The 16,470-nt window shown below is 39.2% G+C and overlaps 1 protein-coding gene across 2 annotated transcripts in view; it reads right to left on the reverse strand.

Moving 5' to 3' along the window:
* Positions 1 to 16,470, reverse strand: part of plxna2 (plexin A2) — a 463,799-nt gene that overhangs the window by 51,842 nt on the left and 395,487 nt on the right. For both annotated transcript variants that reach the window (XM_060845449.1, XM_060845451.1), the window contains exons 19-22: positions 11,072 to 11,215; positions 10,662 to 10,896; positions 8,088 to 8,230; positions 6,977 to 7,245 (exon numbers count right to left, since the gene is read on the reverse strand). In XM_060845449.1, coding sequence (XP_060701432.1) covers positions 6,977 to 7,245; positions 8,088 to 8,230; positions 10,662 to 10,896; positions 11,072 to 11,215 — 791 coding nt within the window. The remainder of the gene's footprint in view (positions 1 to 6,976; positions 7,246 to 8,087; positions 8,231 to 10,661; positions 10,897 to 11,071; positions 11,216 to 16,470) is intronic.

The following is a 16,470-nucleotide window of genomic DNA, read 5'->3' on the forward strand; positions in this document are numbered from 1 at the left end:
AGTGACAAATTCACTCTTTCCAGAGCCTGAAGCCTTGGAGATCTGAACTCCCAGGTCTCACTTGAATGTCTTGGCAGTGACCCTTGTTTGGGGAAATGCCTTGACCAACACGTATAAATTAACAGAGAATCAAGCCACTGGTAGTGACGGACAGGATGCATTACAAGGTAACTGAGAAAGAATAGAAATTTCAGGCTAGGATGCTGTCTTTTGCTGACAGGTCCTAAACCACATCTCACTCAATTGGCCCAGAGAAAATATATCCACAAACACCCCACAACTGTCTTCAAATCAACTGATGCAAGTTACATGTCTTGTTACAACATGGTTCCTTACAGGATGGTTCAATTTAATTGAAAAAAAGCCCATTCATAATGCGAACCTGTTGTGTCTCGTTTTGTCACAAATGTTAAATGTCGGAATTTCTGATGATAAATGAATTTCCCTTCACTGGGCAAATTATTTCTCTATAATGGACAAAAATAATCAAAATTGCAGGGAAACCATCAAGCTCCCATTAGCTTGAGAAGAATAACATACCAATGCTATTTTCTCAGAAGTTATAGTTCACTTATAAATGATTGAACATTTTGACAGCAGCTACAGAGTTAAGATTTTTAACCTAAAACTGGTGACCAAGTTGAATGTGCAATAACTAGGATTAACTTATCATTTCAGAACTCCAACAGTATTTAGAAACTAAAGCTTCACATTTATGGTTCATGATAGCCTTTGATCGTACCATAGCTTTGTGACACTTTCACAAATATTTAACATCATACACTTGTGCGGTAGACATCACAATAGTTTCCCTAAAATTAACTTCACCACTGTAAGAGGAATGACCAAACAAAACACAACTTTCAATTACAAACATATTTTCCTAAGACAAAACTTGAGTCAATAGTTTTAAAATAAGCACAAACCTGTTTCTCATCAATTATAAACAAGAAACAAAGAACGAAAAGAAATGCTTAGTGCTTTTAGACTAGTCTTAACTTTGGAAAATCCTACAACAGAATATGACAAAAACAAGTTTTTTTTAAAAACCCACAAAAGTAAACAGACAATGAAAAATAATGGGGCATTCAGCATCTGTCTTCTATTAGTACCTGGTATTTCTGTGTTCTCACAAAGCAAAGGTCATGTTATGCTTCAGAAATTAGACTGTGGTTCAGATTCACATTGTACCCTACCCCCCTCCAAAGGCCGCAGACAAGCTAAGTGGTATAAACTCATCTGAATCACGCAAATCTGTGCAGACTAATGTCAATCTACTGCAACTGGGAGTCTTCCTGCTGATCGGAGTCTGCAAGAACAAATGGTGCCTGAATCAAACCCTCCATGTGCATGCAAAGGTCCAATTGTAACAGCATTGATTCTAAATTAGAACTGATCATTTTCCTTCCTTTGATGACTGAAACTGCCCCACAGTTGGCCCCAATTAAAGGAAATAATCTAAACGGCTCAGTGAAAAATTAGGTTTGTCTTGATGACATGCAGAAAAATATGGGACTAAATTGAGGGACTGTGTGAATTGGAATAGGCAGCAAATGACCTGACACTGCTGCTATATGACTGTGTTGAGCATGATTACAATGGCAAAGTAAAAAGAATGAGTGTGATTACTCCATCTAGGTTGGTAGGCTGAAAAATATTTTTTTCTTCAGATAACAGCATTTTCTGAAAAAAATTCCAGGCCCACTCAACATCAAGTGATGCAGCAGCAATTAGGAAAAGCCCAAATATGCTCCCAGCTACAGGTGCCAGGAGGCAGGACATTGACCACACTGGATATGGTGGGGAGGAGTGCACTTTGGTGGGTGTTCCTGAATGCTGTACAGTGAAAAACATGTCAATGCAGATGCTGGAATGGCTAAATTAACTATCAACTTACTGCTTTGGCTTAAATAGGAAGAAAGGAGACTTAGCTAGAATGCTGGAAGAATCACCATCATCAGAAGAACAATGAATAGAATACCCAAAAAAGTTGATCTCTCATTTGATTTTGTTGAGAAGCAGTTTGCTTCTCATTTTATGAAAAGAATCTCTCTCATTCCCTCTGGCCTGTATAAAGCAGACAAGGTGAAGTTAATTGGAATTGAATGTCATGGTAACTCAGCAACAAATAAATACGAGACCCCTAAATCATTACCAACCAAGTTCGCAGGTATCCCACTAATTCCTGCTTTATCTGGATCACAATTTGGTAAACACAGAAAACTACCTGGCCAAATCCGAAATTATTTTCACTTTTATCAGTGAATTGATGTCAACTGATAGGAAAGAAAATAGGGCAGTTGGTGTCTCTACCTTCTGTGACTTGATCGTAAGTTATTCTATCAATCAATCTGGATTTAAGTTGATCATAACTGATATTTGATGAATGAAGCATGAGCAGCAGCTGGTAACTCTAGCAGTAAAGCTCCCAATGTTCACTTAATGTTTCCCTTTCGGCGCATTGTTACTGGGCTAATGATGGCAATGTTCAATGTTGGAAAGGAGCTGCCACTAAGACTATCCAACCTCACTGAAAGCAAGCAATTTCTTGCTCCTAGTCATTGACACTTTATTGCAGAGCCAGGCTCTTGGTACGGGAAATCTACATTTAAAAAGCAGCCACAAATCATGAATAAATTGCAAGTTGCAAGTTTTGGCAACACTAATACTGTGTTTCAGAAGAGACATTAAACAAAGATGGCAGCTATCCCTATAAGTGGGCATAAAGAATCCCATGGCACTACTTGAAGCGTAGCAAGGGAATTCTCCCAGGATCCTGGCAACCACTAATGTTGGTGATATTACAGTGAAAATACAAAGATACACACAAAGATTAGAATATTAATAGTACTAGATTGGAAACACATGAGGCTAAAGTGACAGCAGAAGCATTTTACAATCCTCATGCTTCATGCAAGAAATCTACATGATGTTGAAGAAATTCCACATGTTGTGAACTGGAATTTTACAATTCAAATCTTTTTGCCTAGTTTCCTGCAGTGAAGGACCTTAATATAAAACTTTTTATTGTGAACTGAGATTCTCAGATGGCAAGCTAGGAATCATATGCCCATAAAGAACTCACATTTTTACAGCACGTTCTCTGACCTCAAGACATCCCAAAGCACTTTACAGTCAATAAAATACCTCTGAAGCATAGCCACTGCTGTAATGTCGGAAATGTGGTAGCCAATTTACACACAGCATCGTCCCATAAACAACAATGAGAAAGGTGACTAGGTCATCTGTGTTGATGTTGGTTAAGAGATAAATGTTGGCCAGAATAACAAGAGAAATCCTCTACTCGTTTTAGAAGATCTTATGGCACTTTTTAATGCCCTGCCAGGGGAATTTGGGCCTGAGATTAAAAATAATTTGAAAGGCTCCTCTCATAGACAATATTCCCTCAGTTTTGCACAGATACCAACTCGGATCATGTGCTCCTATTCTTATATGTGGGACTTCAACCCATGACCTCTGACTCAGTTGTTACCGTAATACCAATATTAGCAAAGACTAATGTATATAACGCTTTAGTTGGATCTTTCTACAACCTTATGTTTTCTTCCTATTTTATATTGTTGAAGCAAGATCATTACCAAGAAAAGCTTCTATCTCTACTTGTGCTTATGGTGAGAGAATCTGGTGCTCATGATTATTTTGGATCTTACATGTTCAGAGATCTTAAGATCGTACTCAGAGTTTAACCTTGCTTCCAAAGCTTTTGTGTTACTGTATAATTTGTCCTCCTGCATCGCAGCTGTAATTTTCCAACCATTCCTCTTATTTCACAACAAATATGTATCAGAGCTCAAATTGTAGTACTAATTTGACACAACTTGTGATGCAACTTTGTTAAATTTCATCCTGAGGCCAAGAACATCAATATGCTCACTATCCATTCATTATATCTGACTTCTGATCAAGTCTATCCCTCGGAAACATTTCCTGATTTAAAGCCTAAACGAACCTCTAGTCATTTAAGCTGCTCAAATCTAGGCAAAATAAAATCAAGAAAAAGCTTGGCAGAATAGTCTCATTCAATTGCCTTCATATCCTGAATTTCAAATTCAGCTCTTATAATCAGTGATACATTTTACACAATTTGCAGCAAAATGGTTTCCTGATAAAATGCGTTGTCAAATATCAAATATCAGCAGTCATCAATTGCCAGTTAATAAACAGCAAAAAATAATAAAATAATTCATTTCCTGCCCTCATGCTGTCAAATATTCTATTTGGAAGGAACCTCATTTATTCCTATTAAAAAAAGAAATGGAGGTGATTAAAAGGACATTCTAAGTATGCCAATGCATTCCATGTGACTGGAAACAGGCTTAATTTCTTTGGGAGCAATTCCTGAAACAGAAGTCTTAATTTGATTTTGATGTACCATATACCTACAAGTAAACAAAACACATCTCTGTGAACACTAATGGGAAGAATAAATACAGTTCTGCAGAGGTGGGAGCAAATGTGAAAGAACTTCAATTATACTCACACTGCATTACTGGACACTGTTAGCTCATTGTTTGAGATCATTAACTTCAATTGTCACACAAACACAAGTAAATAATATACAACCCTCAGCTTGATCTACTAAACACTATGCCTTACAATCAGAAGCACACTAATGTGTTGCTTATGGTTATACTGCCCAAATAAGGAAAGGATGATTACAATGCTTAATAATCTATTGTGCAAGTCAACTACTTACACAATACACTTCATCCATTTCATTGTAATTCACAAAATAACCGTACAAGAAAAAGCACTTATGCTTTAATTGGCCACCAAAAAATCTCTATCCTATGCAATCCAGATAATATACAGTTGAAGAACATTCAAAGCATATATAAGATGACATTATAAAAATCCATTGACTCAGACAAATAATGTATTGTGGTTGCAGGAAATTATTTACCCATAGAAAGCACATAAAAATATGATAATCACAGAGATAAAGTAGCAGATATCATGAATCAAGCTGACATTTTCCCTTGCATTTACATAGATTAATGTAGCATGTCAGGGAATTAGCAAATTCCAGCTACTGATTCCAGATTTAATGACATCTATCTTTGACAGACTATGAGCCAACAGGCACATTGCCCTTTTATGATGAAGCTGTACAGTAATTTCTTGTTGCCTAGCTTTCTTGTTTTAATCTTGATTAGGCATTACAATAGTACATTGTGCCATAATTTTGTCAAATCATGAAGCTAGTTCTTGAGCTAATTAGCAGGACTTGTTTATGCAACATATTGGTTGTTGGGTTTTCTGAATTCACATTCGCTTCAAATTAAGAAATTTTGCAAAACATCAACATCCTCGTTTGTTCAACAAGGTTTACACAGATTCCTGTATATGAAAATTGAGAGTTTTCTTTCAGATTAAAGTATTGCTGATTTTCTCTCTTATATCTTTAGAAACAATCCCAGAATTTGATTGAACCACGTTGACAATCCATTTCTTCTCTGATAAAATAGGATGAGTTAAAACAAAAGACAAGAACTGATGCAGGAACAAATTATTGCAGATACTGAAAACAATAAATGCTGGAGATAACAGGTCAGGCAGCATCCATGGAGAGAGAGCAAGCGAACGATGATTCCAGATGACTCTTCATCAGAGCTGAAGTGAAGTGTGGGGGGAGAGAGGGATGGGGAGGGGAGGAGAGTTAAAAGGAAGGGAAGAAATGGTTCACAATTTAAAGGTGCTGAACTCAATATTAAGTCTAGAAGACTGCAATGTGCCTAGTCTGAAGATGAGATGTTGTTCTTCCAGTTTGTGCTGTGTTTCACTGGAACACTGCAGCATGCCAAGGACAGACATGTGAGCATGCAAGCAAGATGCTGTGTTAAAATGACATACAATGGGAAGGTCAAGGTCATGCTTGCACACAGAGCAGAGGTGTTCCACAAAGCAATCACTCAGTCTCGAGCAGGCCAAATTGGGTGCCGCGAACACAAGACACAAAACTGGAAGAGGTACAGATGAAATGCTGCTTCACCTGGAAAGACTATCTGAGCCCTTGGATTGTGAGCAAGGAGGAGATGAAGGGGAATGTGTTGCATCTTCTGCGGTTACGTAAGAGGGTGCTGTTTTGATGTGGGATGAGGGGACAAGGGTGCTGGTAGTGTGAAATGGACTATGGTGGCTCGGAGGGATGATCTCTGCAAAATGCAGACGGGGGAGTCGGGGTAGATGTGTTTGGTCTTGGCATTCTGCTGGACATGTCTAAAATGGTGGAGAATGATCCTCTGAATATGGAGGCTGATGGGATGAAAAATGAGGTCAAAGGGGGGTCCTGATCACATTGTTGTGAGCGATGGGAAGAAGGATGAAAGCACAGGTGATAGGTCAGATGCAGTTGAGAGCCCTGTCAACTACAGTGGGTGGGATATTATGGTTATAGAAGAAGCAAGCCATCTCCGCAGCATTGTTTTGAAAGGTGGCATCATTCAAGCAGATGCAAAGTAGGCAAAAGAACCACAAGAATGGGATGGAGTCCTTGCAGGAGGTGGGATGTGATGAGCTGTAGTGAAGGGAGCTATGGCTATCTGTGGCTTTGTACTGCATGGCAATGGATAGTTTATTCCCTAGAAAGGAGACAGAGGTGCCAAGGAAAGGAAGGGAAGTGTTGGAAATGGATGATGGAAATGGATAAGAACTAATGCATGAGAGAGATTTTAAACAACAAGCAACCCTTGTAAGTTAAAAGGCAAACAAATGCTTTCGCAGTCAAACTTATAGCTGGCATTTCCCTTCAAAGTAAATATTATTCATATGAGCATATGGTTATTGCTGGGAAGTTTTTGCAACATCTACACTTTCTTTGAGCTTTATCATATCTATTGGCTCCAGTCTCATTAATTTTTCAAGGTAGCCAGTGAAATGCTTTTCGCTATGATTATATTAGCAGGCATAATACTATTATTTATTTAACAACTCAACCATGGAAATTTTCTCTCACCTGCGAAGTAATAGTTTCGGATGGTTCTTGCTTTCAAGGTTTTTCTCAATGAGATCCGACAGTAGTCGCTTGAGGACATCGGTGGCGTATTCTAACTTGCCTTGCAGTGCAGTCATGATCAGGGATGCCACATTTCCACGGTCTCTCATTGAAAAGCTCCGCTGCAATTCCAGCGTCCGAATGAAAGTCAACAAGAAAACCTTGTTGTTAATGAGTTGCCCAAAGAGTTTCAGTGCTTTCTCCACATTTTGCTGCCCATTTCCTGGAACCTTAAAAATAATGTTCAAAGATAAGATACAGTAGGTCAATCAGGGCCTTTCCAAGTGAAAAATATCATTATTAAGCTCAATATCACTTACTATCTTTTTTTTAGAAAAAGCATTAACAATGCATTCTGTAACTGACAGAATTTTCAGTTTTGACTCAAACTTTTGTTTTGTTTCAATTTTAGAAACTACAAGGAGATCTTACCTCCAGTGTCCTTGGATGGACACTGGGTGTTAAAGTCGAGTGAGGGGTGCTGGAAAGGCACAGCAGATCAGGCAGCATCCGAGGAGCAGGAGAGTCAATGTTTCGGGAAGGGCTTTTGCTCCTCGGATGCTGCCTGACCTGCTGTGCCTTTCCAGCACCCCTCACTCGACTCTAATCTCCAGCATCTGCAGTCCTCACTTTCGCCAACTGGGTTTTTAAGAGGTTCAGTCCATTTGAGATCCATGATCTTATGCTATCAATGACATAAATACCCAGATTGGGCATCCTGCTGCCACAAGCAGATTATCTCAACACTAGGATCAACACAAATTGTTGATAGCTGGCAGGCAGGCAGGTAGTTCCAGGGCTGGACAATCCTGTGATAAGCACCTTTATAATATTGCTTCACAAAAAAGTAATAATCAATCCTGGGCAACCAGTCCTCTAAATTCTAATATCTAATTCGATATTAAATACTATTTGATATTAGTCTGGTTTAGGCAGGCCTGTGGGCTGTTCATAGAGAGACTTTAGTAAATCTGGTAAAATGCTAAATTGTGCACAAAAACATCAATCATCCAGCTCCTGCTGAGTGAGCCAAGCCATTGTCAGCCTTAATGTATTTCAAACTTGGCTATACCTCGAGCTCCCGGAGAACTGGATGGTCCTCAATTCCAGGAAACAAAACTCGCATTGCATACGTCCTGTAGTCAAGATATGGAATTCCAGCTCGATCCAAATCGCTGGTTAACTCATTAATATCTGTCTGAAGTTCTGCAAAAGCTAGAAACAAAACAGAGCAATGGTCACACTGTTCATACTTTTGTTAAGTTTTCTTCAAAGGGACAGTCATTGAGAAAAGACAGGAACAGTTCTGGAAAATTTCTAGTTTATGTATGTTCACTAAAGCAGAATACCTACTTACTTTACATTGTACATATGCTTTGCCTGGAAATTGCATAAATGTGTCTTTGCTTTTTGATAAATTGTGCACATTGCAAACAGCCCATCATTTCTCTCTGCTTCTAAGTGCATTCCCACAGAAGGTGTGAGAACCATCAAAGTGCACTTCACTGAACTGAACAGATTTCAATTGCAGACAGCTCAAATTACAACCTCAGAGGCTTCAAGAGTGAAACTAACAGACCACCTCTACAATATAATAATAAAAGTTAATAAATGAGTATACATGATCATCCCCTGATATTTTGTACCAGAATACAGTCAACAATGATGCCTCAGATTTTAAGCGACAATATTTCAGCATTATAGATCCAATTTAATGAGGCTCCACTGATACCATGGGGCCTTGCTAGTAGTGATTACATGCCTGATGTGAGGCATTTTGATGTGTGAAAAGAAACCAAATGTTTCGGTATTCCTCTGATGATCAGGGCAAGCCACACTACAGCTTCAAATATTATTTAAGTAGGCCTGCTGCCAGGTTTATGATGTTTCTTTATTATAACTCTCTAGTGTATGTACTGGTGACAAGATTAACAAGGTACCATTCTGGTCGGACAGCTGGACTTCTGTGACACGTTATATTGCTTTGTCTAAATGGACTTGCTGGTGTTTTGGTCTAATTCTCTAGCACTGAAAAACGGTTACTTTTAAACACTATTTGATATAACTCACTTGCTTCTAGTTCCTACTTCACTGGAGTCAAATTATTTGTTTTGGGAATTCCAACAGCTTTCCTAGATGTGGAAGAAACTTATCAGCACATTAAAAAGTACAGCGAAGGCAGGCCCAATTACAGCAAATGTGTATGCAATCTCTGTAAAATAAGTGTCCTTATTGTTGGGTGCTGGTTAAACCTCCTATTCACCAGGTCAGTATTTATAGCCTCTGTAGTTACCCTGAAGTTGTCTCGAACTGCTGTTAAAAAGCACTCTACAAACTATTGTGGTACAAGGAGGCAGCATACCACCAGTTACTTGGGGCAACCAAGAATGACCAATAAATGCTGATCATGATCCTGTCAGTGAGACCTAAGACTGAATGAAAAAGAGACTGAATATTCCAGTGTATGCTAAACTTATAAAGTATTGCTGCTTTCGAGAAAAACTGAAGCCAGTTTATTTGATTGATTAGCAAGAACAAAAAAAAGCAAATAACAGTCCCAACCTGGATTATATTGTGCATAAACAAACTCAATGTCTTATTTTCACAAATTAAATTATCAGTGTACAAAATTCAGCCATTCTCTTAAGGGGTTACAGGGTGGCTCAGTGGTTAAGACTGCTGCCTCAAGTGCCAGAGACCCGGGTTCGATTCCACCCTCAGCCACATTCTCCCTGTGCACTCCTGCTTCCTCCCACAGTCCAGGAATATCCAGGTTAGGTGGATTGGCCATGCTAAATTGCCCATACTGTCCAGGGATGTGCAGGTTATGTGGATTGGCTATAGGAAACAGGGTTATGGCGAGGTGGGTCTGGGTGGGATGCTCCTCAGAGGGTGCATGGGGATTCGATGAGCCGAATGGTTTGCTTCCTTGGGATTCTACAATTCTATGTAAGTGCATTTGTAATTCTTACATGCACCCCAGTCTTTTATTATATCACATTTCCAGTTCGTAAGTTCCCTTCGAAACAAATTACTTTACTGCGCTAGGTTATTAAACTAATAACGCGTCACTCATAGTCCCACAGCAAAACTACTTTGCTTTCTCATATTGAAAACTAAATTGAACAGCTGCTACAGGGTATGCTTTTGCCTATAAATAACAAACAAAAGTATGCTACTGGCCTGTAACAATTGTTATCAGACGTGTAGAACCTTGCAACTTCTAAAAAAAATGTATTTCCAAGAATGAAACTATTTCAAAACTAAGGAGTGTTGCATATGTTGAACTGTGCCCCTTTCAAGGTATGCGATCTTACTTAGCATTTTTTTGCCAAACGTTTCTAGAAGCATCAACATTGTGTAACTTTATAACTTAGTATTTGATTATTTAAATGTCTGCTGCCCTAATCTGGTAAGCAGTAGCACTCAAGTGCAAAGACTGGGTCAAAATGTCCTCTTAGAATTGGCAATCTAATATAGCTCTCCTCCCTCAAACCTGTCCTGTAAATTGCAGCAAAACACGAGCGCCAGATCAGATGGAGAATTCAGCATTGAGGGCTCCGAAAGAGAATCCTCTCTCAATTCTAATTCCAAAAAACTTTATAATATATTACTTGTTTCAACAAAACCTTAGCTGGATTCTTACCTTCTTTGCATTCCAAAGCAACACGTGATTCAAGGTTATCCATCTGCATCTGCAGTCGTTTCAGGGTCAAGTCATTCTCCCTTGATTTTCTTTTGTAGGCAATCAGAACAATGACCACTATGACAAGCAGAAGGCCACCACCTGCGGCAATGCTAATAATGGCTGGGAGGGTGAGCAGGCTGTCAGATATGACATGAACCATCCCAGGGGAGAACTGCAGTCCACCCACCTGGACCTGTTTTAACAAGACATAAAAAAGAAATCAACATTTCAATTAAATGTTGTTGTATGGCTTTCACTGTCTTGGTGGAGTTAGGGAGTGTTAGGATTTTCAGCGCATGTCTACATAGGGTACAGAATCAGACTGGATGCCAAGGAACCATTATTGCATGTGACTTCAAATTACTCACCAGGACTCTAAGCTGTCCACTTAAATTTGGAGGTTCACAGAGTAACTGTGTCTCAGAAACAGTGACAGCACATGGAGTGTCGCCAATCAATACAGTATAATTCAGCTTTGCTCCACCAGCAGCAGGAGGTAAAAGGTTCCGACCCTGGCAACAGACAGACAAATGCTTGGTATTCGCATTTATGACAAAAAATTACAACCAAAGATAATGTAAACCACAATATTGACATGATTGTTATAGACCAGTGTTAGCAGATTTCCAACAGTCATAAGATCACTGAAGTCTGACCGGTAAGAGGAGGCCACTTGGCCCCATTGAAATAACGATTATTTGCCACTCCCAATCTCCTGCTTTCTCCCCATACCCCATTCAAATAATCCCTTGATGCCCTCATATGCCTGCTTGAACCTGCCTCCACTATACTTGCAGGCAGTGCATTCCATACCCTAACACAATGTGAACAGATTTATTTTTCTTACCTTACATTTGCTTCTTCTGCAATTCACTTTAAGTCTGTGCCATCTGGTTCTTAACCCCGTTTCAAGTAGGAATAGTTTCTCCTTACCTGGTGTATCCAATCCCTTCCTGATTTTGAAAATCTCCATCAAATCTCCTTCTAGACTTCTTTTCACCAAGGAGAACAGGTGCAACATCTTTTGCATAACTGTAATTTCTCATCAGAATAGATTCCCCACGGTGTGGAAACAGGCCCTTTGGCCCAACAAGTCCACACTGACCCTCCAAAGAGCAACCCACCCAGACCCATTCTCCTATGTTTACCCCTGACTAAAGCTACGGGCAATTTAGCATGGCCAATTCACATAACCTGCACATCTTTGGACTGTGGGAGGAAACCGGATCACCCGGAGGAAACCCACACAGACACAGGGAAAATGTGCAAACTCCACACAGATAGTTGCCAGAGGCGGGAATTGAACCTGGGTCCCTGGCACTGTGAAGCAGCAGTGCTAACCACTCAGTCATCATACCATTCCTTGGAACAATTCTGGTATATTGCTTCTAAATGTTCTCCAGTGTATACATATCTTTCTTATAATGTGCAGCCAGAATTGTACACAATTCTCCAGCTGAGGTCTCTGACAAGTATCTTATACAAGGTCAACATCATCTCCTTGCTCTTGTATTCCATTAATAAAAAAAACTGAGGATACCTTAACAATCTTTAGAGTGCTAAAATATATTATCATATCTCTCCATCAAAAAGTCCATGGCTAAGATACTTTCATTATTTTGGAAGATTTCTAAGTCCAAATTTAATCATGACTTTTTAAAAGACACAGTGATCACATGCAATTACCATTTTGAATGCTGAGCTAGAATTACTGGCCTTTGACATAAAATATAACTAGGCATGGCAAGATTTTTCTTACTTATAGAGGAGAAAGGAGCCCTTTGTAGCTAAAACTTTGAACTCCCAGAAACTAAGAATAAAATATCATAATTTGTCAGCTTGCTTCTATACTAAATTTTGTATTACATTTAATCAATGTTACAATTATATGCACCATGGTCCATAGTTGGATATCAGTTAATTGCTGTCATCTCTTTGGCTCAATCGTAACTGGCCCGATAATCAACCATAAAATTCATTTTGATGATATAATTCAGCACAAAAGTAGAGCAAAGAATATTTTAATATACCTTTATAAAAAGGTCAGAAATATGATTTTGAAGTCAGATAGCTGTTTTATTTTACAACCCTCTTTGACTCAGTTAGGAAGACCAGTTCTCTGCTCCCTGTGAATACTGGTCTGACAATCAAAGTTAAACTGTTGCTGGACATTTTTTTTTGATTGAGTTTTTTGAAGTAGTAACAAAAAGGATTGATGAGGGCAGAGCAGTTGATATGAACTATACGGACTTCAGTAAGGCGTTCGACAAGGTTCCTCATGGGAACTGATTAGCAAGGTTAGATCTCATGGAATACAGGGAGAACTAGCCATTTGGTTACAGAACTAGCTCAAAGGTAGAAGATAGAGGGTGGTGGTGGAGGATTGTTTTTCAGATTGGAGGTCTGTGATTGTTTTTCAGATTGGAGTGCCACAAGGATCGGTGCTGGGTCCTCTACTTTTTGTCATTTACATAAATGATTTGGATGCGAGCATAAGAGGTACAGTTAGTAAGTTTGCAGATGACACCAAAATTGGAGGTGCAGTGGACAGGGAAGAGGGCTACCTAACATTACAACAGGATCTGGACCAGATGGGTCAATGGGCTGAGAAGTGGCAGATGGAGTTTAATTTAGATAAATGCGAGGTGCTGCATTTTAGGAAAGCAAATCTTAGCAGGACTTATACACTTAATGGTAATGTCCCAGGGAGCGTTGCTGAACAAAGAGACCTTGGAGTGCAGGTTCATAGCTCCTTGAACGTGGAGTCACAGGTAGATAGGATAGTGAAGAAGGCATTTGGCATATTGAGTACAGGAGTTGGGAGGTCATGTTGTGGCTATACAGGACATTGGTCAGGCCACTATTGGAATATTGCGTGCAAATGTGGTCTCCTTCCTATTGGAAAGATGTTGTGAAACTTGAAAGGATAGATTTACAAGAATGTTGCCAGGGTTGGAGAATGTGAGCTACAGGGAGAGGTTGAATAGGCTGGGGTTGTTTTCCCTGGAGCGTCAGAGGCTGAAGGGTGACCTTATTAGAGGTTTATAAAATCATGAGGGGCATGGATAGAATAAATCGACAAAGTCTTTTTCCTGAGGTGGGGAATCCAGAACTAGAGGGACATAGGTTTAGGGTGAGGGGGCAAAGATATAAAACAGACGTAAGGGGCAACTTTTTCACGCAGAGGGTGGTACGTGTATGGAATGAGCTGCCAGAGGAAGTGGTGGAGTCTGTTACAATTGCAACATTTAAAAGGCATTTGGATGGGTATATGAATAGGAAGAGTTTGGAGGGATATGGGCCGGGTGCTGGCAGATGGGACTAGAGTGGGTTGGGATATCTGGTCATCATGGACGGGTTGGACCGAAGGGTCTGTTTCCATGCTGTACATCTTTATGACTCTATGTTGCTGTCCTATCCATGAGTGCAGTCCCTTGCTAGGACACAGACAAGGACTACTTTTAACTTTATCCAACAGCTATAAGATTATTAAATGAAATTCTGCAAAATTTCATAGAAGGTGGAACATTATGAAAAATCATTTATGATGACTTTTCAACGTTAATTACTCTGTAACATTGAAGAAATATTTCATTATTCTGTTGGTATTCAAAGGTCATGAGATGAGATCTGAAAATTGCAGAAAGGTTACATCATAAAACTTTATGTAAGTCACACTGCTGTACACCATGTCAGTGCAGAACATGAGGATACCTTAAAAATTGAATCACCTCCATTTAAAGCTCGAGAAAGTATTAAATGCAGGGAACAGCTTAAATAAAATAATCTATGGTACTCCACTTCGTCAAATAGGTACATGTCAATGTGATTTTCATCACACACACAAAGCAGCTTCAAGGAATCTGGAGAGAGATGTGGTGATGGGGAAGGGATTGATAGAGGCCCTTTGCTTCTGCCCGCATTTGAAATTGGTTAGTATGGCTATTCATTTTCCAAATGGTACTTTCTCTCAGTCTTTAAAATAGCAATAATTACTGAACAATGGAACCAAGTTATTAGCTAAGAACTGAGCAGAATTAGAAGCAAAATTTACTGTCAGCGTCATGAAAATGCTAAATGTAACTGGCCAAGGTTAAATAGCATAGATTATGAAGTGAGATTTATCATCAAGTTTCATTAGATTATTTTGCTGATTTAAGGGGAAAATTCAGAGCGCTGTCTCTTCTGGAAAGTTTGACCTACTATTATTCACCTCCCTCAGAAGATTAATTAAATTGGATAGTGATAATACTATCCATGATTCGTCTAAAGTCCTACAATTCAAGTTATTTTTCAAATGCTCGAGGCCTTTGCGAATTCAAGCATCTTTGCTATGATATTGCTTGCTGCAATGTACAGTGAGCATTCAAAGCAGTTCTATTAATCAAGTGAGTTCAGTGTTCTCAATGCTGGAAATCATGATGTTCCAAAATGCAGCTCAAAACACTATAATGAGCACACAATATGTTGGCATATGCAGGTTCATTCCGAAATGTATTGTTCTTGTACAGCATTTTCATTGGTGCTTACAACCTATCTAAAGGTGATGGAATAAATCCAGCGACCCCATGCTACCAAGAGGGAATCTTAACTGAAGAGACAGGGGTATGGGAACAGGGCTTCAACATGATTGCAGTGATTTTCTGACTTGCACTCCTTATGAAAGAGAGTCCATGTTGGGATCATGGAGTCACTGAATTTATCCTTCTATATTCTATAATATCGCTTGTTTGCACATTACATAATAGGATAACAATTGCTTATAAAACAATATTTTCACCTGAAGGTTTGAGGTGGTTATGAAGCTCTAATAAATTTTGTTTTTACTTGATGATATGTATGAATTCTGAGTTCTTGGATGCTAACGAGACCCGCTTAGGCCATAATTCTAATTCAAGTCAAGTTCTTTATTTGAAAATTTACCAACTATAAATGAGCTAATATGGTTTGTTTAGGCTAGTGAACAAGGTAAAAATTAAAATTAATGGGTAATTTGGCATTTTGCACACAATCTAAAACACCATAAACGAGGTGCACAAGTGTCTTTTTGAACTATATCCAGGTATAGATTGTCATCATGAACATTTAGCCAAGGGATTATTGGCAAAACAGCCATTTCTTGCAAAATGCCCCAAACCTTTAAAGACACAATACCAGTTTCTGTCTTACTAAAATGATAAAGCAATGAAAGACTCTATCAGCCTCAGTTCAGTTGGGAGCTCAGACACTTCTCTGGGTCGAAAATGTGCTCTCAAGTCTTGAACAGACAGGTTGACACTTCAATGTAGTTGAGACAGAATGCAGAACTCAGAACAGAAAGTGCTGGGCAAACTCAGCAGGTAGGCAGCATCTGTGGAGACAGAAACCAAGCTATTGTTTTGAGTCCAGTATGACTGTCCTTCAGAACCTGGTTTGACAATGTATCTGGCAATTCGTATTGGACTCAAAATCTTAACTTTGTTCCTCATTCCACAGATGCTCCCAGACCCCTATTGAGTTTCTCCAGCACTTACTGTTCCTTCTTTCAGATCTCCAGCATCCACACAACTTTCCTTTTACCTGAAAAACTGTTGCACTGTTGAATATTACATCTTTCAGATGGGATGAGGCTCCTGTCCTCTCAGGTGTACTTATATGATCCTACTGAACCTCTCTCCATGTTATGGCCAAAATCTATTCCCTAAACCACAGGACTTAAATCTCTTGCTGAACAGAGAGGCATGAAGTTATGGAAACATTTCAAAACACAGATGCCAATTTGAACTGA

This window comes from Hemiscyllium ocellatum, chromosome 26, assembly GCF_020745735.1.
Source record: "Hemiscyllium ocellatum isolate sHemOce1 chromosome 26, sHemOce1.pat.X.cur, whole genome shotgun sequence".
Lineage (NCBI taxonomy): Eukaryota > Metazoa > Chordata > Chondrichthyes > Orectolobiformes > Hemiscylliidae > Hemiscyllium > Hemiscyllium ocellatum.